The sequence below is a fragment of the Halictus rubicundus genome, chromosome 16 (assembly GCF_050948215.1).
Source record: "Halictus rubicundus isolate RS-2024b chromosome 16, iyHalRubi1_principal, whole genome shotgun sequence".
In the NCBI taxonomy this organism is placed as follows: Eukaryota; Metazoa; Arthropoda; class Insecta; order Hymenoptera; family Halictidae; genus Halictus; species Halictus rubicundus.
In genome coordinates this window covers 3375068-3400411 of record NC_135164.1, presented here as the reverse complement: position 1 = coordinate 3400411, position 25344 = coordinate 3375068, and the positions used below count along the sequence as shown (strand labels likewise).

General features: G+C 33.5%; 5 protein-coding genes across 22 annotated transcripts; 3 read left to right on the top strand and 2 right to left on the bottom strand.

Annotated features, from left to right (window-relative positions):
• The first annotated feature begins 1483 nt into the window (after positions 1-1483).
• On the top strand, positions 1484-7244 carry LOC143362265 (BRCA1-associated protein). 2 transcript variants are annotated; one of them, XM_076802269.1, is made up of 6 exons: positions 1484-1952; positions 2372-2642; positions 2711-2900; positions 3157-3475; positions 3548-3972; positions 4034-7244. In XM_076802269.1, exons 1-6 carry the CDS (start codon positions 1874-1876, stop codon positions 4412-4414), a joined length of 1665 nt encoding a protein of 554 aa, XP_076658384.1. In that variant the 5' UTR covers positions 1484-1873; the 3' UTR covers positions 4415-7244. The 2 variants fall into 2 exon arrangements, with proteins under 2 accessions (XP_076658384.1, XP_076658385.1); XM_076802270.1 differs by lacking the exon at positions 1484-1952 and adding an exon at positions 2136-2265.
• On the bottom strand, positions 5498-12576 carry LOC143362264 (uncharacterized). Of its 2 annotated transcripts, none has more exons than XM_076802267.1 (3): positions 11906-12576; positions 9330-11846; positions 5498-8990 (listed from the first exon to the last, which is right to left on the bottom strand). In XM_076802267.1, exons 2-3 carry the CDS (start codon positions 11790-11792, stop codon positions 7326-7328), a joined length of 4128 nt encoding a protein of 1375 aa, XP_076658382.1. In that variant the 5' UTR covers positions 11793-11846; positions 11906-12576; the 3' UTR covers positions 5498-7325. The 2 variants fall into 2 exon arrangements, with proteins under 2 accessions (XP_076658382.1, XP_076658383.1); XM_076802268.1 differs by having other exon boundaries at positions 11942-12576.
• A 417-nt stretch (positions 12577-12993) lies between these two features.
• Positions 12994-15703, top strand: LOC143362104 (tRNA (guanine(10)-N(2))-methyltransferase TRMT11). 2 transcript variants are annotated; one of them, XM_076801958.1, is made up of 10 exons: positions 12995-13306; positions 13648-13693; positions 13766-13831; positions 13946-14191; positions 14260-14394; positions 14462-14725; positions 14784-14922; positions 14995-15193; positions 15302-15428; positions 15491-15703. In XM_076801958.1, the coding sequence occupies exons 3-10, from the start codon at positions 13769-13771 to the stop codon at positions 15650-15652; spliced, it is 1335 nt and encodes a 444-aa protein (XP_076658073.1). In that variant the 5' UTR covers positions 12995-13306; positions 13648-13693; positions 13766-13768; the 3' UTR covers positions 15653-15703. The 2 variants fall into 2 exon arrangements, with proteins under 2 accessions (XP_076658072.1, XP_076658073.1); XM_076801957.1 differs by having other exon boundaries at positions 12994-13693.
• Positions 15704-15836: 133 nt separating this feature from the next.
• LOC143362113 (ER membrane protein complex subunit 2) lies at positions 15837-18615 on the bottom strand. Of its 9 annotated transcripts, none has more exons than XM_076801986.1 (8): positions 18509-18615; positions 17520-17569; positions 17311-17424; positions 17040-17190; positions 16829-16972; positions 16595-16751; positions 16426-16521; positions 15837-16351 (listed from the first exon to the last, which is right to left on the bottom strand). In XM_076801986.1, exons 2-8 carry the CDS (start codon positions 17560-17562, stop codon positions 16178-16180), a joined length of 879 nt encoding a protein of 292 aa, XP_076658101.1. In that variant the 5' UTR covers positions 17563-17569; positions 18509-18615; the 3' UTR covers positions 15837-16177. The 9 variants fall into 9 exon arrangements, with proteins under 9 accessions (XP_076658101.1, XP_076658100.1, XP_076658103.1 ...); XM_076801985.1 differs by lacking the exon at positions 18509-18615 and adding an exon at positions 18442-18506; XM_076801988.1 differs by lacking the exon at positions 18509-18615 and adding an exon at positions 18305-18322.
• Positions 18616-18812: 197 nt separating this feature from the next.
• Snx6 (sorting nexin 6) lies at positions 18813-23816 on the top strand. 7 transcript variants are annotated; one of them, XR_013083588.1, is made up of 12 exons: positions 18955-19126; positions 19267-19482; positions 19570-19691; positions 19782-19918; positions 20028-20335; positions 20416-20598; positions 20892-20909; positions 21662-21725; positions 21793-21878; positions 21948-22019; positions 22116-22220; positions 23073-23816. XR_013083588.1 is itself a non-coding variant. In XM_076801962.1 (11 exons), exons 1-11 carry the CDS (start codon positions 18942-18944, stop codon positions 21996-21998), a joined length of 1242 nt encoding a protein of 413 aa, XP_076658077.1. In that variant the 5' UTR covers positions 18815-18941; the 3' UTR covers positions 21999-23816. The 7 variants fall into 7 exon arrangements, 5 of the variants coding, with proteins under 5 accessions (XP_076658079.1, XP_076658077.1, XP_076658076.1 ...); XM_076801962.1 differs by adding an exon at positions 18815-18947 and having other exon boundaries at positions 19076-19126; positions 21948-23816; XM_076801961.1 differs by having other exon boundaries at positions 22116-23816.
• Positions 23817-25344: the final 1528 nt, after the last annotated feature.

Here is a 25344-nt window from a genome sequence, read left to right as displayed (position 1 = left end):
ATCATTCAAAACATATCCACGCACAAGTTATGTACGTAAACTGTTTGTATAATTTACCATGAAAATAAGCGTAATATGCTACTCTGGAAATCGTTTGTCTATTATAAAAAGTTATGATAGTTGATCGGTATGCAACCAGTTTTAATTTCTGTCGCACTTGTGCATCAATGGCTGCGAACGTGTTAAGATCACTTTCTTCGTGTGAAGCTGTATTCTTTTGAATAGGCTGATCATTCGTCTGATGAAATCAATGAAATTCCTCTCTCGATCTTGTTCTTATTGTTTTCACTTGTTACTGATTTATGCGGAATGCTCGTTGACCGAGCAATCAAATCTTTTACCAATCCGATTTAAAGATCAAGATGAATTTTATCGATCTCGATAACATGTGTTATCGTATTGATCAGCTCAAGAGAACGCAGCGGTGATAATGTTAAAAATTCACAAAATATTTTTTATAAACCTATTGTTTTCAACATTTGCTCGATATTGACATATCGCTGTTATATTAATTAAAGATATATTTAAATATACACAAGTACACATAAAACGCGTAATCTCAACGCATCTGTAGGATGTCTCGTGTTTCGTACTAAAGGCTTAAGCGAAACGATTTTTAATTTGCTACTGTGAAACATGTATTAAAAAGAAACAAAAAAAAAACAGAGAAGCATCTTTAAAGTAAGCAATAACTTGGTTTATGCTTAATAGGGTAACATTCGAAACTTTAAGTCGCAGTCTCATTACTCCCAAGTGAAAAAAAATGTCTAAAATGTAATACAGAATGTCTGCATCGTTAGGTTCTTTTTTATGAAACATAAAACACGGGATCAAACGTGAAGTACACAATGTGAAGAATTAGATTGTATCTGAACTTCATTAAAACTTTGAGGACACAGGAATATTCAGTAGAATTTGATGCATCTATACAATGCAAAAGAAGTTTATTTATTGCTATCAAAATACTGCCACACATGATTCTTACCGGAAGACCCATAAGAACTCATGTAAACGGCGGCACGAATCATCTGCTGCGTAAAATCTCAAAATAGCGCCAATTGGCGTAGCGGCAAAACGCTGAAACTACTAGCCAAATTTTACCGACACTATTTCCAGATGTTACTGTCAGATGGCGCCACCGGTCCCAGCCCCAAAAATCTGAAAATAGCGCCATTACACGTAGCGGCAAAACGCTGAAACTACTAGCCAAATTTTACCGACACTGTTTCCAGATGTTACTGTCAGATGGCGCCACCGGTCCCAGCCCCAAAAATCTGAAAATAGCGCCATTACACGTAGCGGCAAAACGCTGAAACTACTAGCCAAATTTTACCGACACTGTTTCCAGATGTTACTGTCAGATGGCGCTACTTTGCAAAATTGACCGACGTGGTTCCTGATGTTACTGTCAGATGGCGCCACTGATCTCTGATAAAGGTACGCCACGTGACCTGGCCGCTTTGGAAGTGTTTGAAGGGGAAATTAGAGTTGGGGCACAAGTCTTTATCTGGCGACGTTGGGGACTATAGTATTGACCATGAACAATCTGATCATTGGAACCTACTAGAACCTTGATATTCATAGACATGTTCGGATAAATATTATTCTACTGTATACAATCATGATTAGTGAAGAAAAGGTATAAACAAGGTGGATTCATTAGCACACAGGGTCATTTGCACACCTAATAGAGCAGAAGAAAGGCTTTTAGGAAGTTGGTCAGCTGTCTCAAAATGTTGTGAAATGTTGATCGAAGCGCCATCGATCAACGAATCGACTCGTATATAATAAAATAAAACAAGAACTTACACCGAATTAGACAAATTAAATCACAACAGTTTGTAATAATGCGCAAAAAGTATTATTTCATGGAATGAGTTCCTCTCCTATTTCGGTATCTCTCTGCGTTATTCGCGTCGAGATAGTTGACGAAGATACCGAAGAAACGAATGGTAAATATTTTTCTAATTTGTCTCTCAGAACAACAACTTTCACTTCTCTTTTTAAAACTCCGTTGCTTTCATACCAAATTATTCTAATAAGTCTGTTTGTTTACTTTTTTCTTTGAGGTTATGTACCTTGTCATGACAATATTATTTTTTTTCATATCTGTTTTTCTTTGTTAGAATACGGATAAAATACGGTCTATAAGAAATGTCATTGTATAAACATATATTGATAAATAAATGTTAAATACTTTGATCTATATTCCTATAAGTTCTGATTGAATATGAATTTGAAAAATTTGTTCAGAAGTTTATAGAGGTATATTATTTTTTAATATTTTGATATTACCATCCTTAAAAGATTATGAATATAAGAATACGAAAGACTCTGATTATGTCAGTTCATTGTGGATTTTATCATTCAGGAGCAATGGCAGCTAAGATGAGAGGACGCAGAGAACCAACAAGAATAAATATGGAGAACTGCACAAAACTCACGGACAAGCCAGACTTATCGCTTCCTTCTCAAGGAACTAGTATGTCCGGATCTACTTCTAGAGCTAATTCTGAAGAAGCTACTTATGATAATTCAGATATGGCTGGTGCAAGTGCTTGCGCTTATGACCAAATCAATTTTATTTCTGGAAATCCGTTTGTTGAAGTGACTAAAGGGATTATACATTTATACAAGGAGAAGTATGCACACCTTGTTATTGTTTTGTTATTATTGATTACTGTAAATAACTGTTTTTATTATTTTATAGTAAATTAACAGACATACGTCAAGCAGCAGAACGTACTCAGACTATCTGTATTCTAGCAGTCCCAGCTACAATGACCTGTCATGATCTTTTGAGGTTTACAGCACCTTGCCACCAAGACATACGACACTTTAGGATACTCAGAGATGGTAGTCCTAATCAGTATATGGCTTTAATTACCTTCAAAACAGCAGTAATTATAATTACAATTTTTTCTTCAAAATTTTATCATACTAGTGATCACAAAGATATATGTTTAAGACAAAAGAGTACAAATACTACTTAATAAAGTTTGTTAAATTACACTTGTAAATTAAGACAAATTTGTACAATTAAAATATCTTGATGAAAAATAAGAGAGCATTTGATACAGATATGTTTCCGTCAGTATTCTCTAGTATGATATCTATTTATTGTATCATGATGTTCATGTTCAAATAACATTTCAGAATGCTGCAACAGAATTTTATGGTTCTTTTAATGGTACTCCATATAATTCCTTTGAACCAGATGTTATATGCCATATGGTGTTTGTGTATAGCGTAGAAGTGACGGATAATGCAATGCCTCTATCTGGACACACAGAACTACCACTTTGTCCAGTGTGTTTGGAAAGAATGGACGAGAGTGTAGACGGAATTCTAACAATTCTCTGTAACCACACGTTTCATGCAAGTTGTTTAGCCAAATGGGGAGATACTTCTTGTCCAGTTTGTAGATATGCACAAAGTCCCGAGTCACTTGCAGACAGTTATTGTATGGAATGCAGTACGTACAATTTACTTTACTTTCGTCAAAAGGGGAGAAAGTAAAAATAGTAACAATAAATATGTTTTTCAGATAGTAGTGAAAGTAACGATGCTTTGTGGATTTGTTTAATATGCGGGCACATAGGTTGCTCGCGATATCATCAAGGACACGCGTTTCAACACTATCGTGAAACACAGCATTGTTATGCCATGCAATTGGAAAATAACAGAGTCTGGGATTACGTAGGAGATAATTTTGTTCATCGGTTATTACAAAACAAAGATGGAAAAATGGTCGAAGGCGGTCCTACGGCAACTAAAGCTGAAGGTGCTGCAATGGAAGAGAAAGTAGATTCTGTACAGTTGGAGTTTACTTATCTTTTAACTTCGCAATTAGAAACTCAGAGACAATACTTCGAAGATAGACTTTCCCGGATAGAGCAACATTCTCTTGTACAAACAGCAGAACTACGAGACAAATTAAGCCAAGTATCAGAAGAGAACGCCAAAGTTAAGGTAAGTTTTATTTTTAAAAAATAATAAATTGAAAATTTCATTTTTCTATTTTATGCTTCAGGAGGAATTGACAACACTCAATCGTGAAAAACAAAATGTAGAGAAGCGACTACAACAAGTTAGTAATAAGTTAGCGCAAGTACAATCGGAATTAACCGAAGAAAAAGAGCTGAGAAAAGCATTAGAATTGAATCAGGTGTCCTGGAAAGATAAATATCAAACTCTGCAAAATGAAATGGGTGAATATAAAAACACTAAACAAGCAGAAGTCACAGATTTAAAAGAACAGGTTCAAGACTTAATGTTCTACATTGATGCTCAAAGGAAAGTGGAAACTTCAGAATTAAGGGAAGAAATAGCATCAGGACACATAATGATTCCAGAAACATCTGGCACTGTTAAAAAAAATGCTCGGCCTTCTAAGTCTCGCAAAAAACGCTGATGTTATTATTTGATATTATATATAGTAATTAAAATTTAAGTCTCGTATAGGAATCGTCGAATCGTACCTTTTATGATTTTAATTGTATTATAGTTAAAACATTTGCGGCGAGAAACTTCAAAGTTAATTTTATTAATTTGAATAAATAATTGCATAGAAAGGAAACAAAACAAGTAATATAAAAGACCAAAATTTATAATATATAATATAGCTTTCCGAAGTGAATGATCTAAAGTATTCTGTTATTTTATGAAAGTATGCGAAGACAATGCTTTGAGATTTACTGTTTTGAGAATAAGGATATATGAAATGAAACATATTTTAAATATAAATTAATGCCTAGTATTTATACGTATGTGGAAAATTCTGAATTTTTTCTTTTTTATACTAAAAAAAAAAAATAAATGAATTGAGTATAGAGTTGTATTTATTATTTCCGCCAAACTAGTATCTCAGAAATTAAAATATGATCATAAAACTTAAACTTGTATTGCTAGTTAATATATATATATAGTGTTAAACGGAAAATTACAATTTTTGTGTAGAGAAATCTGTTGGATTTTCTATAACCGACGAGTACTTCAAACAAATATGATCTCATAAGTATTGATTCTTAAAATATTTATATAAATATTCGATGAAAGTTAGTGCAATAATTGGAAAGTATTTAGTAAACTGTTAATTGAATGACCATGTGATACATATACATATATATATAAATGTGTATTTGAACTTGAATAAATTTCTTTTACTTACAAAGAAAAACGTATTTTCACCTATCTACTTTGTATAATGCAAGACAGATTGTTAATTCTTTAGCTATATTTGAAATTAGCAGCACGTTTACCTTATAAATACATATATTGAAATTCTTTAACGACTTCATTGTGAATACAACTCCTTTCATCTTGGAGCAATTCGGAATGCACTTCAAAACTCTGTAGAATCTTTAGCTTATTTGTACATACTTTCATGCCCCTCTCACTAATATTATCATTTGCTTTGCATGTAAATTATTTCACCGCATTTTAAACTTAGAAACAAAGGGTTAAAACAGTACTAGCAAATAAAAATGCAAAGAACTTATTTAAAAAAGTACCTCAATACATAATTTTTATTAAGGTATACACATGTTGCTGATTTATAGTTTCTTTTTATGGTAATAATTATCCTATTTTATCCTCATAAGAGTACGAGTTGCTTTTTAGACAATTATTAATTGCCAACAAGAATTCGCTGGCTCTGTTATAAAATAAAATGATATACATATTTACATTATCTACAATCGCATTCAGTAGGGAATGCACATGTTTTTTTTTATTTTTTAACTAAACGATTGCACATTTGGACGTCGATGTTGGTCATGTGTGTAAATAATACGCTCAACATCTGAGAGTATCGAAAATTCTTATATTTAACTAGGACAAAACGCACGGTTTCCTTCTACCTTAGAAGAAACAAAAACGTGTAGTTGTACATTAAGAATCTTCGACGATCATTAATGAAATAACCATTAACAAATAAAAACTCAATACGTAGGATATAAATAGATTGGCTAAAAAGTTTCATGCAAATTTCGTTCAGATTCGTAACGGTTTCCACGGTAAAAAAAAAAACAGTTTTCACAACAACAACAACGCATCCTGATCGCAGCTCAACAAAAAATTTTAATACATGATAATAACCCAGCGCTACTTTTCGTTCATATTGCTCTCTTAAAATTCTGTGACAACAAACAGTCACAAACACTTCACATAATATAAGAGTCAAACGTTAAGATACTTGACATAGTATACTTGATTATTTTGGTTGAACACGAATTTGCTTTCGTGAAAAATTTTCGCATACACGATCCCACTTAAGATTAAAAATCTTCTTACAAGCATACACGTCTCTATTATACTACGTTTACCTGTGAGAGCAATATGAGGAACCAACATCGATCAGTCTTGGAATTACAATTAGCAATAAAAATCATTACATTTTGCAAAATATATAAATATAGAAGAATAATAACTAAGATCCGTAACTACCTTTGTGATAATTAATAACGCTAATTATCATATAGGGCCTTGCGCGTTGTAGAAATCAACGCAAATAAATACGGGCCTCTCTGTCTCTCGCCACTTCGTCGTGTTCTCACATTCAATGCCAATGCATAAAACCACAATATTCATGCCTCGTGTAAAATATTTATCGTAAAAAAATCTTATTTTTTTTTGTCTTGTTTCGTATAACGATCAACACATAAAAAGTGCTTAATGACTCCATTACATTGATCAGTTAGTTCATTATTATCTAATAGTTAATTAGTGTAAGTTGGCAAAAGCATCTCATCGTATAGGCTTCCTTTTACGGAAGTTGCTCAGATCTCCAGACAATATGTATCAGTTAATATTACTTACAAATTTTCTTATTATCTTAAGTAGTTACAGTCTCGAGTCATTGTGTTTTAGCAGACTATTCGACGAAAATTTCATGAATTAAAACGTGTACCGTGTCTCGAACACCAGGTACTTAACGCAAAACCGTCTTCTTCGCAAATAAGACAAATTAAACTTTTTCATACGATTGTTGATGCATTTAGCATAACACAAGTTATGCTTAACTCAAATTTAAAGTGCCTACATTAAAATACTTAATACATAAGAGAAAAACGAACGAGACCTTTAAAAGGAAAAAGAACTATAGAATGCCTACGTTATACATACAATAAAATTTTTTCCGTTTTGTTATTGTTGCTTTTGTGCTAAATTAGTATTCCCATTAGCGAAGAAAAAGTGAAGGAATATTATTACATGAGAAAGAAAAAAAAAACTAAAAAATAAAAGACTTAGACCAAGTATCGTAACGCAATACTTTTAAAAACGTCGATATTGACTAAATGAATGAAAACTCTCGTTCGTTTCGTTTAATTTTCGGTATTTACAGGCTCTCGCGCATGATGGATTCTAACATGCTTGTTATGGTTCGACTTCGTACCGCTTGACTTCCCACAAATATGACATGTATATGGTCTGGCGCCCGAATGTACTCGCAAGTGTTCCTTCAGATAGTACGATCTATGAAATGTTTTGTTGCAAACATCGCACGTGTATGCTTTATTCTCTTCGTGCTCTTTGACATGCCTTAGACAATTATACTTTCGTATAAACTGCGCTCCGCAATAGTTGCAGGTATAAGGACGCACGTTCCTATGAGAATTCATGTGAGCGGTATAATCGCTGTGCCGGTAAAATGCGGCACTACACTGATTACACTTGAAAGGTTTGGTGCTACGGGCAGCGTGTGTCCATTTGTGCAATTGTAAGTTCCACTTAGTACTAAACGCCTTGGAGCAAACTTGACATTCATATGGTCTCTCCCCGTTATGTACTCGCATATGTACTGCTAAGGAAGATCGCAAATAAATACACTTACATATAGGACATTCAACGTTTTCGCTCTCCCTTTGAGCATCCGGAACGAATCTTCTGTTGTGAGCACGACGCATGTGTCTGGTCAGACTGGCCATATGAATAAATCTTTCATTGCAATACGTACACGCTTTGGGCTTGTCGTCGTGTGTCTCTTTATGCCAAGCCAATTTTTTCTTTGTATGGAATACTTCACCGCAGTGACATATATAATCCTTTAATTTCCTTTTTATGTTAAGATGATGTCTATTCTTGTGTTGAGTCAAATTTGAATATCTACGAAATGTTTCATTGCAAAGATTACATTTAACAGGTGCATTTCCAGTATGTCCGTTGGTATGCTCGTCTAACTTCTGTTTTGTTAAAAATGCTTTGTCGCAAACAGTGCACGGGAACGGTTTTATCCCTAAATGTCGTTTCATGTGTAACTTGAAGTTCTGTTTCCTATAAAAATACTTTCCGCATTGACCACACTCTAACGGATGTATTTTCAGATGTGCATTGAACAACAAAACCGAGGGAAACTCTTCTTGGCATATCTGACACTTGGTACTATCACGAACTCGTTTTGAAGTTTCTGTAAGATGTACTCTTTTATGATGTAGCTGTAACGATTTTTCACTACTAAATCGTTGATTGCACAGAGTACAAACTACCTCAATGTTTGATGGTAACACTAAGGTTTCAATCTTTTGATCAGGTTCTACTTTTGCAGTTACATCCGATGATTGTGGTGGTTGGAGTTGATGTAATAGTGGTTGTTGATGATAAACTTGTTGAACATGTAAACCTGGTACAAAAATATCCTCAAATGCGTTCATACGACCATCTAGCAATTTGATATCTTTCACCTCAGGTTGATCTGTGGAATCTCTGCTACTACTAGGTCCAGCTTCTTTGTGCGTAGTAGTACTGTGTACTCTGCGTTCTTTTGGACAATCAAATATCTCGGGACAATGATAACACTTGAATGTTCGTTTTGTTGGAGTTTTTCTGTCTCGATCTAGGAATAAACTCGATGTGAAATGTGTAGCTAAAGATCTACTGTCTAATAACGGTCCACTAATTTCATTGTCTGATCCTTCAGATTCTTCCCAACTCTCACGGGCCATCAAGTCATAAGAAGTAGACATACGTGATGACTCCTGACCAGCATACAGCTATGTACACAATAAAATGCATCTTTCAATGTAAACATAAAAATTCTTTTCAAATATAGTGATTACGCTTAAAAATACGACGATTAACACTAATCGTACCATGACTGGTCAAATGACTGGTTTTATATTTTTTATTTTGTAATTATTGAAATTATAAAAATGCTTCTATTATAACTTATTAAATAAATTAAAATTTATTAAATAATGTATACAAGTCAGTACGGTTAGTGTTAAAACATTTAGTAATAAGCAATGACCTAAGGTAACTTATGTAAGAGAATACCAATGGAATTGATTCCTAAAATTACTGATTAAATAAAAAATAGATTATATACACACCTGCCAAGCAGACGGTTCTGTGCATCCGTTGCTTTCCTGTTCTGATAATTCACCCCTTGGTGGCATAGTTTCATCAGCTCTCATATTAACACTCTTTACTTCTTCGTCTATGCCTATTCCACCTTCACTGCTTGCCATAGATTGCTGACTGGTTGCACTAACAGCTTTTTGTGAAGAATCACTTATAAATGTACTAGGAACTAAGATCTGAAGCCCATCAAATTCAAAAACATTCATTGGACCTGCATGAGCATCTTCGTTTAAACTAAGTAGTTCCATTGATGGTTTTTGTATAATTGATTTAGAGGAATGGAAACTCTTTGAGTCAGAACTACTTGCAACATCTATAGATTCTGACAGATTTACAAGATTACTTTTATTTGGTATACTAGTATACGGTTCATGTGACGATGACGTTGATTGTTGTGAAATTGTGGGAAATGAGCTCACATGTTCAGTTATTACAGATTGATATGCTGAATTCCCTTCTATTTTCTTCTCAACAGTTTCATTCAAAAAGGTTTCTGTTTGATCTGTTTTCACATCTTGTTCCATAGAAGAACAATCAATAGGATCTTTTTCTGGTGTTGCATCCATTGCTATATTACTTTCTTCATCATGACTTATACCATTATCTATGTGACAAAATGAATGCACAGAAGCAGGTGAACACGGTTTACTGAGATCCTTTCTGACCCTTAATACAGAGATACCGCTGCTTACAGATAACGGAGTATGCGATCTAACATTGTCTGTGTTCTCCCCATATCTAATGAAAGGTGTATGAGGACTCTGGATTTCTTCTATTTCCATATCTGCTTCATCAAAGTTGTCTTCTGTTTCATTTTTCTCATCTTCGTCATTTTCTTCGTCTTGCAATGTGTTTGCATCAAAACCGACTGGGTAAGAATTAAGGTTTTCATGTGAACCGAATACCGAACGAACAGAGTAAGTCGAACGACGACTTTCTAATGGCATAGGCGATGCAGGTGCAGAAAAACTGTTTTTATAACGATATGAAAGACTTAAATTCTTATCTTCTTTACTATCTATATCAATTTCTGAACTTTCACTAACTTTTAATTCTAGATCGGATTTACAACTGGTTTCAAATTCACTGGAACTGTTAGCTGCTATTTCATGAATCACACTTTCTGCTCTTTCTGGGGGAGAACAGGGGGGATCTTCTCTTGGCTCTCCTTCTTTCTTTTTCTCATTTTTATTAGTAGATTTTTTATGTGATTCAGCATTGAATTCATTTTCCATAATGGTGATTAAAAGACGTTCTAATTGTTCTACTTCAGGTTGAGCTGGATCTTTAGTTGCACCTTCTACAGGTGTTTGAGATGAGGTACCTTCAGTTTCATTTACTTCTGTGCAAGGAACTTTCTCTGTAGTTGTTTCTTCAGCTTCCTTTTGTGTTGCTACTGGCGATGATTCGGGCATATTATCTTTATTATTATCATCTTCGTCTTTGTACGTGTGTACATATTCTTGCGCATCCAAGGATTCATATTGCATAGGTTTACATTGAACATCTACATTAACAATGCATGAAGTATCACCCTCATCAATATCAGGCAACACACTTTCGACTTTGTCATCCCCGGTATCCTCAACATTACAAGTGATAGTCAATGTTCTCGGAATGTTATTATATTCATCCTGAATAATGTGCTGATTTTCGTTGCCCGAGGTAGAGGGCTCCTGTTCATCAGTTTCTATTTGAATTGTACTAGTGTCGTTTTCATTTTGATGCATAGAGTTCTCTTCATTTAATGATGGTGGTGAAACTGGAAGATTGATATCTGGCAACACTTGTTCAGGTTCTTGTTCCGATTCGGGCAAAATCTCAGGTAAGATTTGTTTTGGCTCGGAATTATTTACAGGTATAGTAATGGCAGTTCTGCCATTCGTTTCCCCTGCCATAGTTACTATTGACCTGCCTCTAGGTGTATTGGGTATAGTTGTGACTGGCGAGATCATCTGAACGGTTGGTATTTGTTGTTGTTGGTACATACCGTATGGATTATATAGCATTTGCATCATTTGATTAGCTTGAGGAGCCATTGCGTATTGCGGTATCATCATAGTGCCATTGTTCACAAACTGTTGATAACTGAACGAAGCAAATTGTGGTGGCATCACGGTACCGATCGGCGGTGGACATTCAAAGATTGGTCCTATAGGATATGGTGACTGAGTCGATAGATGAGTATTCTGTGCAACTGGTGGTGTACTTTGTGGCGATTGTACAGATGGAGAAGCCGGAGGCGCAGATGGTGATAACTGAGTTTGTTGCAATTGCGAGGAATTAGAACTAGCTTTGATAAGAGCTTCGATGACTTGTTCCTTTGGATGAGTGTCCAAGTGTCTTTGCAAGCTGATACCCTCGCGTAAATAGAGGGTACAAACTGGACAAGCCACTGCACTCCCTGATGTTCCATTGTTTGTAAGATCCATTGTGTGTCAGTTATCTTGTTTACACATGCAATTTTCGAAATACTACGTTAAACCCTGCAAACATGTTAAAATACTCTGTAAAATGTACACGGTGCAGCGGTGGTATCACTAACTTTTTTTTCTAATTGACACGTCTTCGCAGTCACTACCGTCGTTGGCGTTTCTTCCGACGTCGTCGCCGTCAGTATATTTGTCGCGAGGATCGTCGTCGTTCTCGACGCCGTCCTTCTCGTTATCGTTGCAGTCTTCGTAATCGTAGTCGGCGTCGTCGTCGCCGTCGCCGCCGTCGTGGCTATCGTTACCTTGGTGGTTGCCGTCGTGATGAATGTTATAATCGTACTGGCCGTACTCGTCGGAATTTGCCCCGTATCGTTAATGCATATCGCCAACGGCTATTTGCATTTCGGGCCCTATCAGGCCTGCAAGCACGCTTGAGCACGGCATATGCACAGCCGACACGTTGCACCAGCCAGTGCCCCAAAAATATCGACGTTCATGGCTACCTGGTTTGTGTGTGCGATGGAGCCAGCAAGGCAGTCACGGACAAATCAATATCTTATTAAATCGCCAGCCTCCCCTGCTCTTATTAAATTACACTTGCACCATTCACACACACCCGTAACAGAGAGCACCTTTCTCAATCTTGTGTACGATAACTTGCCCTAAGAGTCTTTTGTTTCTCATTCGATTATCGAAACGGCATGTTTTTCGTCCGATTCCAGCCTAAAAACACAACAGAAAACAGTGACGACTGGTATTCCACCTTAGAATGAGAACAACAAGAGGTCTCACTACAAATGTGGCGCCCCCTTGCACGATGCCCTATTAGCAACCTCCCACCAGATTCAGTCGATTGTGACATAATCATTCCCCTTTTTACCGACCGCTCAATGTCACCACAGACTATGTGTAAGAATAGATCGAATGTTGTGTCCTTTTAATTGTTGCTATGCGCAATTGTCCACGACAATTACTGGACATTACCATGTGTGGTAACACGGTTACCGATGCGCAATCCACATTACATGTAAACATTTTTATTGTATTTTAACACAATCATTTTATATAAGACAAAACAATGAATAAATAAACGCGTATATAATTATTAAACCCTTAATTTTTCCCGAATGTCCGACTTGTCGTTGAGTTATACCACAGACGAGGTATAAGCACAGACGAGGTATAGGAGTAGACCAATCACCATATGGGGTTTCGTGTCTCACGATCTGAAATACCGACACGATTAACAACAACCAGATTTCTTACGCCCTCTACTCTAACGAACGATAAATGTTGCAACTAGATCAACGAGAACCTTAGACCATATACCTATAATAAATGATAAAGATACGACTCTAAACCCCGTATACGAGTACGGCCTACCAGACGAAAGCCCATATGGCGATTGGTCTACTCCTATATCTCGTTTGTGCTTTCGCTTCTATTAAGTATTCTGTGCTTTTGAGAAGTACTTATGTACATGTGGTACATATAACAACAAATTATATTCAATGGTGCATCATAACCTTTTCATTTACACATGTACATTTGATAGTTTAAATTACACTTCAAATAACCTGTAGATGAAAAAAACAACTTACATTAACGATCGAAGAAATGGCGTGTATAAATTGAGATCAAAAATTAATTTATATTCGATAGAAATGATATGTATTCCGAACGTTAACATTTATAAACTTAAATAAAAGATGTTTTCATAATACGTTCGTTTATACAAAGTTACTAAAATTGAAGATTGAGAATTAATATTTAATTATTATTTATTATCATTTATTATTTATTGCATTTGTACTTGTAAATAATAATTAATGACAATGAATAATCAATGGAAAAGATATCTTTTTTGGTTTGCTCATGAACACGTTGATTTTCGAGCACCTGTAAGTAATGCTTTTACTTGATTTTTATTTATTAAAATCTTATTGTATATATTCTTTTTCATTTATTTTTAGGAAATGGAATCTATTCTTAATATGTTTAACATAAGTACCTGTACTCATCCAAACTGGAGTAAACATGTAAGAAATCAAAGTCATTGTTATATTTTGCAAATTATTTATTTTAAATTTGAATGTATTTAGTTCATGATATGTTACAAAATATTTATTGTATCACAAGTAATCTTTTTATAGCCTTACTGGATTGCTAATTTACCTTCAGAGGAAATTGCACATAAAATTGCAAGTAGAGCAGTCTGTGTGCGATCCTGTATTGAATTATGGGCTAATAGTAAAAACTACGAAGATCTGCATAGTAAATTGAAAAACTATCCCATTAAAGAAATTAAAAATTATGTTGGACCTCAAAAATCATTTAAAGTAATAGTTGAGACATTTTGCAAACACTTTTCACACAGTGAAAAAGTAAATAAAATTGAAGTACGTAAATAAAATGATACTAAACAGACTGCTACAAGAGTAGTAGAAGGATTAATATTATATTAAAGTCTTTTAGTTATTTACCATTTGAAGGACCAGTAAAATTAAATAATCCAGACACAACTTTATGTTATATAGAATTTTATGGACTAGATCCTAATAACATTCCTGATAAACCTTACGAATTATTTTTTGGTCGATGGGTAAGTAATTTTATTTTGTCTTATTATATTAGTTTACGTTATTTAAATGCATTCTTTGCTTTTTTAGATTACAAGTGGGCAAAGAGACTTGATACAGAAATTATCTTTAAAAACCAGAAAATTTATAGGCAATACATCTATGGATCCCCAGTTGTCATTAATAATGGCAAATCAAGCTCAAGTTAAAAAAGGGGATATTATTCTTGATCCATTTGTTGGAACTGGTTCTTTATTAGTTGCAGCTTCTCATTTTGGAGGATATACATTGGGAACAGATATAGATTTTTTAATGTTGCATGGTCGTACAAGACCTAGTCGAAAGATGCAAAAGGTATTGAATTCATCAATTTTTTATATTATTAAATTATATTTACTACAGCTTTTATTAGATTAGGGAAAAAGACGAAAGTGTTGCAGCAAATATGAGACAGTATGGAACAAGTTCATATTACATTGATGTTGTGGTGTCAGATTTCTCTGTTCCTTTATGGCGTTCAGATATGGCTGTAGATGCTATAATTACTGACCGTTCGTATAATTATTCTTATTAAATCACATTCTCCATAACATTTTTAATAATTCTGTTTGTACTTTTTGTAGCTCCTTATGGTATAAGAGAAGCAACAGAAAAGATAGGTACAACAAAATTAAATCCAGTAATAGAAGAACACCAAGCATCTTCTCATATTCCTTCCAAAATTGGCTATGGTCTACCTGAGATCTATAAAGATTTATTAAGTTTCTCTGCCAAACACCTTAGAATGAAAGGCAGATTAATATGTTGGTTTCCTTTATTTAGGTAAAGCGTAGTATATAGTAAACATACTGCTAAGATGGATTCTGACGTATTTCAATTTTCTTTCTTTATAGGTAAAAACATCATTTAAAATAATAGCATATTTTTCAGGGATCAATATTCAGAAGATCAGTTACCAAATCATCCATGTTTAGAATTAATAGCCAATTCCGAACAAGTACTTAGCAATTATACCAGTCGCAGATTATTAACTTATATGAAAATAAAGGATCCCAAGGTATGAATAAACAAACATTATCATACAACGATAAAAGTAATTTTTCAATCTTTCTTTTCTAGGAATCTGATGAAATAATTTTTATGAACCTATCCGATTTCCGAGAAAAGTATTTTGCGTTACGAAATGAGAGCCGGAAAGAGAAACGATTGAAGAAAGCTACAGAAAAGGCCAAGAAAAGAGAGTTGTGGGAACAGAATAATAAAAAGAACTCAAATAAATGACTCTGTAATTTTATACATAATAAACGTTTATTGTTTTCTTTAAATTCAGTATTTGAGAGTATAACTTATTTGAATGGTTGCCTTTTACGTTGATGTATGTAATGTAGAGAATCATACAAGACGTGCGGGAATGTGTAATAGATTCGATAATGAGGAAATGAATCTGAATAAAAGATAATAGAAGTCTTGGTATCTTGAGCTGATCGTTACTGATTCTATTAAATTATGGCTGTTACAAAGTTATAAAGTTTTTTGTCTTATGATCTAATATTGTTTTTTCTACAGTAGAATATTTTCCGATTGGTTTTTTTTATCAATTATTTAACTGATAAATTATGCTGTATTTTGCATAGCAAACATTTCGATACATTTGTATTAGTTTGCTTCATCAGTCGTAAGATGATTATGTAAACATTTGTCGATTAGTCACAATAAATTGCATTTGTATATAAATTGTGAGGAATGAATAGTACATTTACATATGTTACAATATTTAAACATATACATACATATAAATTTGCATATCTAAACGTCAAGTTGCAATTGTCCTAGCAAGCCTTCCACTGTTTCAATCTGGTCATCTGAAACTTTTGATTGATATTGCTTTTCAATTTGATTAGCTGCCCACTCACTTAGTTTTACAGCATCTTTCTTTTTTGAAGATGGGCATTTAGGCGACGTAGCTATATTATTTGTTGCCTGAAAATACATTGTAAACGATTAATTACGAACAATTAAATTATGCATTGAAGTTTCAGTCATTTCATTCCTACCAGTAATAAACCATACAGAGCTCGAATGTTATTTGGATTTAGTTTTGCAGCTTGGCAAAAGTAGACTTTAGCTAATTCCATATTATCAAATCCACCCTTTAAAATAAATAAATTTTTACATATAAATTCTGTGAAACGCAGACGAGAGGTTAATTAGAACTCCTATTACCTGAGAATATTTTATTTCTGCGTATCTTTGGTAAATTAGATGACTGTGCGGATTATACAATATAAGTTCTTCCATACAAAATGCAGCTTTAGAATATTCTTGTTCTTGTAAATACAAATCGCATAACTCATGCCATGCTTCTTGATCACTCATAAATCTATAAATAAATTGTCCATAATTAACATATTATCTTATGGTGTATTATGTTTAACATTAAAATTAAAAGCTACTAACTTTTTCAAGTACTCTGTAAGTTCTTTAATAGCCTCTGGTATTCTACCTCTTGCTTTCAATATAGCTATACGTCTTTTTCTTGGTGCAGCATTAGTTTCATCTCTTTTTATAATTGATTCCAGAACTTCTAATGCTTCATCGTACCTATAAATGTTACTCTTGTTTAGTGATATGTTCAAAATAAAAAAAATTCGTTTGAAGTGAATTTTACATTTCCAATGCTTCCAGGTGCATAGCGTGATATTTGTGAACCCTTAAGCTATTAGGAAACTCTTGCTTCAATATAATGATGCAGTACTTAGCCAGAGAAAGATGATAGCAATCCAACGCTGCTATACAAACTTGTTCCAGAACCAGATATTCTGCATGATAATTTATAGCAATTATTATGCAATTAGTCAAGTTTATATAAACTATTATACACTTAATTAAAACTACTACTTCAATACAGTTTATTTTTATAAGGAATCACTTTATCGTACCTTCATTGCCTAATTGGCCCATTTTTAGCATCAATTTCCTTTCCCATAAATGCACGACATCACTACTTCGGCGTTCACCGTCTTCTCTCCAAGTTCTAAGCAAGTCTCGTGCTTCTATATGAGTTATAAATTTTTAAACAAAATTATAGATATATGAGACACAACATTTATAATTATGTCTATAAGGAACTTTTTCCAGGTAAACTTACCTTTCCATGATAGCTTTTCGTATCGATCATAACGATCTGCCATTGTTAATCTTGAAAAAGATAAAGTATTGCGATATATTAGAGTAACATATTTTTAAAAGCTTATTATTTTACTATGTATTATTATTTTATTGAATGCTTACTAATTTTTAAAGCTACAAATAGAACAAATACTCTTTGAATACGATTTACAATAGTTTAAGCATTACATGAACAGGTAATAACCATGTCTTAATGAGTAATTTATAATTATCTTATGTTTATATATTGTGACTTAAATGCATAAAATACGAATATTACTAAATATATGAAAAAAAATAATGTAAATATGAGTTAAAAATCATTAAAGCAAATATCTTGTTAAATTCATAACCAGTAAATGTTTAACTTCGAGTACATATTCAATATTGCTTCAAATAGATTACATTCAATTATACTTCACTGTTTAATTGAAATTTACAATATGAGATGTTGTGGACACCTTAAATTTACGTATAAAGAATCACAAAAAAGTAAACAATGTTATAGGAAAATATTGATTGAAATTAATATACACGTAATCACGAATCCGAGGGTCGTTCATGTAGGTTACATAGAGCAGAAGAAAACTTTCTGTCAACGATCAAAAACTACATAACGTAACTTTAGACAGGTAGATGTTCATTCACGATTGTGAAATATACCGTCACTTACAAATATGGAATTCAGAGATAATGGAAATATTTAATGTGTTTTGTAGTTTCTTTTATGAATTAATTAAAATATCGTCATATCATCGTTCTCACAATCAATTATACACTTGCATTGAAAAGATCGATTACATATATTGTTTTTGAATGTTTTCGAGGTATTTAAAAATATATTCATTTCTATGATATAGAATACATTTTAAAAATATTTAATGACTTTTTTTTAGTGTTACCAACTCATTAATAATTATATTTTTTAGAGTTCGACTGTTAGTGGAAGTGGACAAATTGCATTCGTACTTCCTAACAGATATTTGACGATAAGTCGGTATTTATGTGCTTGACACGTGTGCCGAGGGAGTATTCTTAAATCTACCAAAATTTTCTCTTGCTTCGTTTCCGCGGATACCAATTACGTTGCACAGAAATTCGTGCATTGATAGTTTAGTGGGATTTATGAATTGACGTCCGACTGTCTTATTCTTACAGCTGATATATCAACATATGTGTCCCGAATATACCGCATTCTGACATGTTATGATTCGGTTAAGTGTGTTTTACCAGCGGAAAATTTTCCAATGGTGATCGTTCTCGCGATATCATAAGTACAAGAGCAGTTATTGTAGTGCCGAGAAAAGCTGACTGCGGTAGTATAGCTGAGATCATTATCGGATTATTTCTGACAGTCGCATATCGTGAAACACAAAACGTGTCAAAAAGACGCTTGGACGCCATGATGGTAGGTGGAACCTGTTATCACTAGTCCGCCGATTGGACTTCATGACGAATTGAATACGTTATAGTTGAATTTTTTGTACTGTTACAAATCTTCTGTGCACGTTTCTTTAATTGAGCGAAATGTTTCAGGACGGCATATGCGATACTGCCGATATTTTAAGTAACGTCCCCCTTAAAAAGGTACTCACAGTGGTGTTTTTTTTCATTATTTTTTTCTATCGTTTTGTTTTGATAATGATTACTTGAATTTTGGTTTTTATATATTTGATATTTCCACTTTATAATTTTCTATTTCTAATCTTAGACATTTACACTTACAGACAATTCATGCAGATAATGTAGACCTCTCCGATAAACCGCTGCAGGTGGATATTTCAGATGCTCTTAGTGAAAAAGATAAAGTGAAATTCACTGTACATACAAAGACTACTTTGCCATACTTTCAAAAACGAGACAATTTAGTTGTGAGGCAACATGAAGAATTTGTATGGTTACACGATCGATTCGAAGAGAATGAAGAGTATGCTGGCTATATTGTACGTTCTTACAATTCGTATGAGATTTAAGTTCTAAGTATATAATAATGGTGATAATTAATGTGCGGTGAAATCGTATATTTTTAGATTCCACCTTGTCCACCGAGACCAGATTTTGATGCATCTCGAGAAAAGTTACAGAAGCTTGGAGAAGGTGAAGGTAACATGACTCGCGAAGAATTTAATAAAATGAAGCAGGAACTGGAAGCGTAAGTATTAATTAAAATATATTCGAGATATTAACGTAAGCCTAGCTTAATTGATAATTTTCATTTCATAATGCTATACTTTTATTACAGTGAGTATTTAGCTACATTTAAGAAAACTGTTGCCATGCACGAAATGTTTTTAACTAGACTAGCAAACCACCCAGTTTTTCAAAACGATCATAATTTAAGAGTGTTTTTAGAATATGATCAAGATCTTTGTGTGAGAGGTAATGATTTTGGTGCTTGAATATAATTTTTGTTTCATTTTATATTGGTCTTACATTGTGAGTATCGTTCAAGGTAAAAAGAAAATATACATTGCCTATTTTATTTTAGGAAAAAACAAAATGGAAATGTTTGGGGGTTTAGTAAAATCTTTCTCAACTACAACGGATGAATATTATTTATCGGCAACTGTAAAAGATGTAAATGACCTTTTTGATCAGGAAATGTCGTTTTTACAAACGTACCATCAGAATTTAAAAGAAGCAACAGCTCGCGCAGATCGCCAAACAGCTAAACACAAAGACGTGGCGGATTCGTATATAAAGATATCGACGAATCTTTTACAATTAGCTACAACTGATAATGGTAAACTGGAGAGATTTCTGACAAAAATAGCAGAGACGTTTGAAAAGCTAAGAGTAAGATGTTTCGATCTTAATTTTCCTAATATCTCTAGTCGTATTACTTTTATTTTTAATGTTGTAATGTGATGCAATAGAAAGTTGAGGGCAGAGTAGCATCTGATGAGGACTTAAAATTGTCAGACACTCTTCGGTACTACATGAGGGATACAGCTGCAGCCAAACGGTTGCTTTTTAGAAGATTGAAAGCTTTACACGCATACGAATCTGCAAATCGTGCTCTTGAGAAAGCCCGTGCCAAAAATAAAGATGTTCATGCTGTGAGTATATTACTTTTCATGAGTATATTACTTTTCATGAGTATATTCAAAGTACAAAACATATAGAACGGAAAATATATTTTCTTAACCCTTTTTTTACCGGGTACGCGTCCACGAATAAACTTTTTCTGTACCGCTTATAGTTCATTAAACGGATGCCGACTAAAGTCGACGTTGGTATTGAATGGGTTAATATTCTTGATATATGAGTACATATATGTAAATAACATGCAATGTTCAATTGAAGCATGCATAGAATCTAATCAGAAATTTAATTTTTCTTGCTCATCAAGGCAGTGGAGGTTGCGGAGGTGTGTTTTTCTCTATTCGTACATTTGTTGCCTTGTTACAGTATACACTATTTTTAATAATGTCATGTTTAGCTCTCAGTATGTACGTATACTTTGAAATAGAGTACATTATATGTACGCTGCAGACTAACTATATAGCATCAATTGAATTTTCAATAGTTTTGTTATTTCAAATAGCGACTTATAAATATCAATGGTATTAAGCAAAAGAGCCGACTAAGAAATGATATTTAATTAAAAAAATACAAAGATACCGTTTACTTAAAAATATGTATAATAATATGATAAATTTTCGAACTGGTGCATGTATACCATCAAATCTTGTAAATGTTGATAACGCTGAAGTTGTATTCTGCAATGTACAAAAATAACATTATACTCTCTGTATGTCGGAGATACTGAAAACATTGAAATCAATGATTACACATCAAGTCAGTATTTTCAATGTTATGCATGAGCAGAACTTGCATGTATTTTTATTTTTCCTTTTACAATGATGAAATTTAAAAGCTGAATAGATTTTTATAGTAGAAGACACAACATAGGCTAGCCTAGATATTAATATGTAAATGAAAAATTTAATTTTAAAAATATTTTTTTTGATTATGAATTTTAATAATGGAATTTTAAAATTTGCATGCTTTATTTGGTTTTGTATATGTTATGAAGCAAAAACTTTTGATATCAATTTAAGTACCAATATTATTATGTATCATGAAACTTAACATTTTCTATTATTTTTGTTAATACAGGCAGAAAAAGCTCAAATGGAAGCGTGCGAAAAATTTGAACAGATGTCAGAGAAAGGAAAAGAAGGTACAGAATATGTCTTCTTCATTCTTATTTATTTAATGAGACAAATAACACTTAATGTCAATTCCAGAACTAACGGATTTCAAAACGAGAAGAGTAGCCGCTTTTAGAAAGAATTTAATCGAATTAACAGAACTAGAAATAAAACATGCAAAAGTAAGGATGCTTCTGTCTTTTGTATTTACATATATCACAGTGATTCATAAAATATTTTTTCATTTGTAGGCACACGCGGAATTGCTCAAAAAATGTTTATCGGTTTTACGGGAACAGTGATCCAGATTGATAATTCTTGTGGTAAAGATTACCATGTAATCTATATGAAGATAACAGTTTATTTAAAAACCATAGTAAAGTAACGATACTGTAAAATATATATTTTTTGTTATCTAGATTTACATTACTACGATAAAGATATCGTACTATTGATTGCAAAAGGACTCCCCATGAAATTCATTGAACAATGTTATTTACTATTTTCAAATTGTAAAAATTTATGTAAGTGTTACAATTGTTTATGCTTGAGAAGCAGTTATTTTTTTTATAGAAATTTCTTAAGGGAATACTTGATTCAACATGGCGTAACAAAAGTACGTCTTTATAGAGTTCTTTTGCGGAATTAAGTTAATAATCTGTTATAAGGTATAAGATTCTTTATATTACATATGTATATCTATCATGTATATGTACAAGGTGTTTTTTAATGTGTGTTACATTCAGGAAATAAGAGATTCATGATATAGAAGTAAGATTCAAAAGTACGCGTATATTTTTGAGAAGGAAAGGGAAGACAAACTGTTTCAAGAACTCGAAAGTTTTATAAGACTAAATCTTAGGAATAAAGGAATTAGCCGATAGAGACTTAAATGCTCACATAAAGGTTAAATGATAATAATTAAAAGCATTTTGTATAGCAGTATTTTGAGGTGCGTTTCTTTTTTTTTTTTTTTTGTAAAACATGAGAACATCAAGAATTAGGCTTATCTTTAAGGAATCTTTTATTTCCAAAATTTATCACATTTTATGAAACGTCCTGTATATTACGGCTCTATGTATACGTGTACGTATACGTACGAGGAAGTTACCTACAAGGGAACATTTAAATCACTTCGTTGCTTTCGAAGGTTAAAGGGCAAAATTGTAGGCATGTATAATTGATTTGGAAGGCGAGATGTATAATGATAGAGAAAGTATTATTATGAAATAATTTTCTTTTTTCCAAATTTCTCAGGTTAACTAAAGAATTAACGTAATTAGTACATACGAACTTTTAAGATTTTTATAGATAGATTAGCATGTTGTATACTGTTAAATCGATTTACAATATTTTGTTTGTTCAATAAATTATAGTTGTATAAAGGTAATGACGAGTGAAGGGACCTTGAAACGTGTTACTTATCTCCTAGTTATGCAGAAAGAGTTTTGTGCCCGGAAAGAGTAATCTCAGCCAAATGAATTACTATAGACGAGAACACAAGCAATATTCCAATTTATTATTTGTATAATCAGTTATGAATTTTAACTGTTATCTTATTTTAAAAGCAATATATCTTATAGTTTAAGAAATATTTCAAACAAACGGTATACATTGTTGGTTATTTTTAAACCCATTTATCACGAATTAATTAACTTTCACGTCACGTTTTCGTATGTACATAAAACCCACTTCCAAATATCTTTTACATTTTATCAAACAGTTGCAGAACAAAATTTTGTCTGATTCTTATCGCATTGTTCCAATTTTTGGAAAAGGTATAATTTAAATTTTATAAATTTTGCATATTATTATAAGAATAAGGAATGATTGTACTAATATTGTATGGATGGGCTGTAACGAAGTTGTTCCAATTATCATGTTAGCCATTGCAAGTCCCGTGATATTTTTTTGATACTGGTTATGATTTTGCATTACACTTTATTCGAATTTTTTACTTTTTGTGTATTAAATAAGAAATGTCACAATCGAAAAATAATTACATATATTTGATCATTTTCCTTTTCTTACCTATCTTACATTGTTTCATCGAAAACCAGTGAAAATTTACACTGTGTATTGTATATAGGGAAATAAAGTATATGTATATTGTACCTGTACTTACACACGTGTCCATCATCCTTCATCGTACGAACCATTTCATAACTAATTAAAATTCGACTTTTAATATTTTTTGTATCTATGTATAAGTGACATTTACAAATCCATTTATGATAAATATCTGTTAGGTGCGTTATACGTTTTAGAATTATCGTTTTGAAAACTCCTTGATGTAGAAGAGACATTCCTGTTATCAGGTTTCCGGCAGATACAGTGTTGAGGTCATCGTGCATGCTACAGAATTCTCGGTCCAGTATTTACAGTCTCGTCCGATAACACTCGTTTTATCTGCCCGTTATTCGTCTCTGGCATTCGTATGCGAGGAATCTGAAATTTTCGTGAAACGAACGATATCTGTACCACGAGGTACAAGGAATGTTTCTCGGTTTAAGGACTCTGTAACTTTATTGAAATTCGTTTGGATTATCGGCGCACTCACCTTCGGTATTTCGCGTGATCGTAACGGGGGGTCGTGAATACCGGGGAAACATAAAAAAAAAAGGGGGGAAGGCAAAGCCGTCGTAAAGCTCACGATGTCTTTCGTATTGATTTATGAAACGGAACACAGTCGCTTCGTGCAGGATGAACACGGCCCGCTAGAAGTTCCATCGATCCGGCTTCACTTCGCTTGATACGATCCACTAAAAACTACCCTCCATTTTCGTGAAAGGTTTCTCCGTTTCCACTGAATTTCAGTGCACCCGATGCAGCTTGTTGCAACGGCCAATACCATAACGAAAGGAATACGGCTTGTAACATTTTATTTGGTACAGCCTATATAGATTAAGAAATGTCTTACATTTCTTTGTCTCGGACGACAACAATAGTTATGCTCTATTATTATCGCCTGAAAACCATTCGAGTACCTTCTCCGAATGTTATAAATACCTCGTAAAAAATTCTCGAATATCACTATAGAGGGAGGTCCTTGAAAGAATGCGTAATGAAGGTCACCGGTACCAGCAGCCCCGCCAAGAAGTTGCCGTTTTAATATAAATTCGGATAGTTACCTAACTGAAAAACATTGTCTACCAGACATTAACGGGAACATAATCGCCAAGAAACTCGCTTCTTCGCCGGTTCGCGTTCGTGAGTAGCATGACCTGTGTTTGGTAGTGTCATCTGACGTCCGGTAGCGGCCCGAGTGGAGATCGCGCCGGAGTAGTCACTGACCACTGACTACTGACTAGTAGTCAGTAAGAACACAGTACAGGCAAGAAAGGTCAGCCTCAAACACTCCAGACCACCGTCTCCTTATTTCTACATAGCCAGTCGAGGCTTGTTTCGAACAACTTGCGTGCGATACAGACAGCAAACAAGACGATCTTTCAATTGTGGATTTTATTAAAATTCGGTTTCAACGTATGCGGATAATGTTCGAAGTAATACACACAAAGGTTAGTAAAAAAGCGGGCGAGAACGTTAAGCAACGTACGAAAAGATTCGTTTCCTTTTTCTTCATTTTTGGTTTGTTTGTTTGTTTGTTTGTTCGTTTTCGTGGGTCTAAGTACTTACGCGTCCGGTAGT

Excerpts from the sequence above, each read along its gene's own strand:
- LOC143362265 (XM_076802269.1), top strand. The coding sequence starts at position 1,874 with ATGAGTTCCTCTCCTATTTCGGTATCTCTCTGCGTTATTCGCGTCGAG. Across the intron at positions 2,901-3,156 it reads TAATTACCTTCAAAACAGCA|AATGCTGCAACAGAATTTTA; the intron begins GTAATTATAATT and ends ATAACATTTCAG. Across the intron at positions 3,973-4,033 it reads AAGAGAACGCCAAAGTTAAG|GAGGAATTGACAACACTCAA; the intron begins GTAAGTTTTATT and ends TTTATGCTTCAG.
- LOC143362264 (XM_076802267.1), bottom strand. The coding sequence starts at position 11,792 with ATGGATCTTACAAACAATGGAACATCAGGGAGTGCAGTGGCTTGTCCA. Across the intron at positions 8,991-9,329 it reads CAGAACCGTCTGCTTGGCAG|CTGTATGCTGGTCAGGAGTC; the intron begins GTGTGTATATAA and ends TTGTGTACATAG.
- LOC143362104 (XM_076801957.1), top strand. The coding sequence starts at position 13,622 with ATGACAATGAATAATCAATGGAAAAGATATCTTTTTTGGTTTGCTCAT. Across the intron at positions 14,726-14,783 it reads CTAGTCGAAAGATGCAAAAG|ATTAGGGAAAAAGACGAAAG; the intron begins GTATTGAATTCA and ends AGCTTTTATTAG. Across the intron at positions 15,194-15,301 it reads TGTTGGTTTCCTTTATTTAG|GGATCAATATTCAGAAGATC; the intron begins GTAAAGCGTAGT and ends CATATTTTTCAG.
- LOC143362113 (XM_076801986.1), bottom strand. The coding sequence starts at position 17,562 with ATGGCAGATCGTTATGATCGATACGAAAAGCTATCATGGAAAG. Across the intron at positions 16,522-16,594 it reads CAGAAATAAAATATTCTCAG|GGTGGATTTGATAATATGGA; the intron begins GTAATAGGAGTT and ends TTTATTTTAAAG. Across the intron at positions 16,352-16,425 it reads CTCTGTATGGTTTATTACTG|GCAACAAATAATATAGCTAC; the intron begins GTAGGAATGAAA and ends ATGTATTTTCAG.
- Snx6 (XM_076801961.1), top strand. The coding sequence starts at position 19,067 with ATGTTTCAGGACGGCATATGCGATACTGCCGATATTTTAAGTAACGTC. Across the intron at positions 19,127-19,266 it reads GTAACGTCCCCCTTAAAAAG|ACAATTCATGCAGATAATGT; the intron begins GTACTCACAGTG and ends TTACACTTACAG. Across the intron at positions 21,879-21,947 it reads TAGAAATAAAACATGCAAAA|GCACACGCGGAATTGCTCAA; the intron begins GTAAGGATGCTT and ends TTTCATTTGTAG.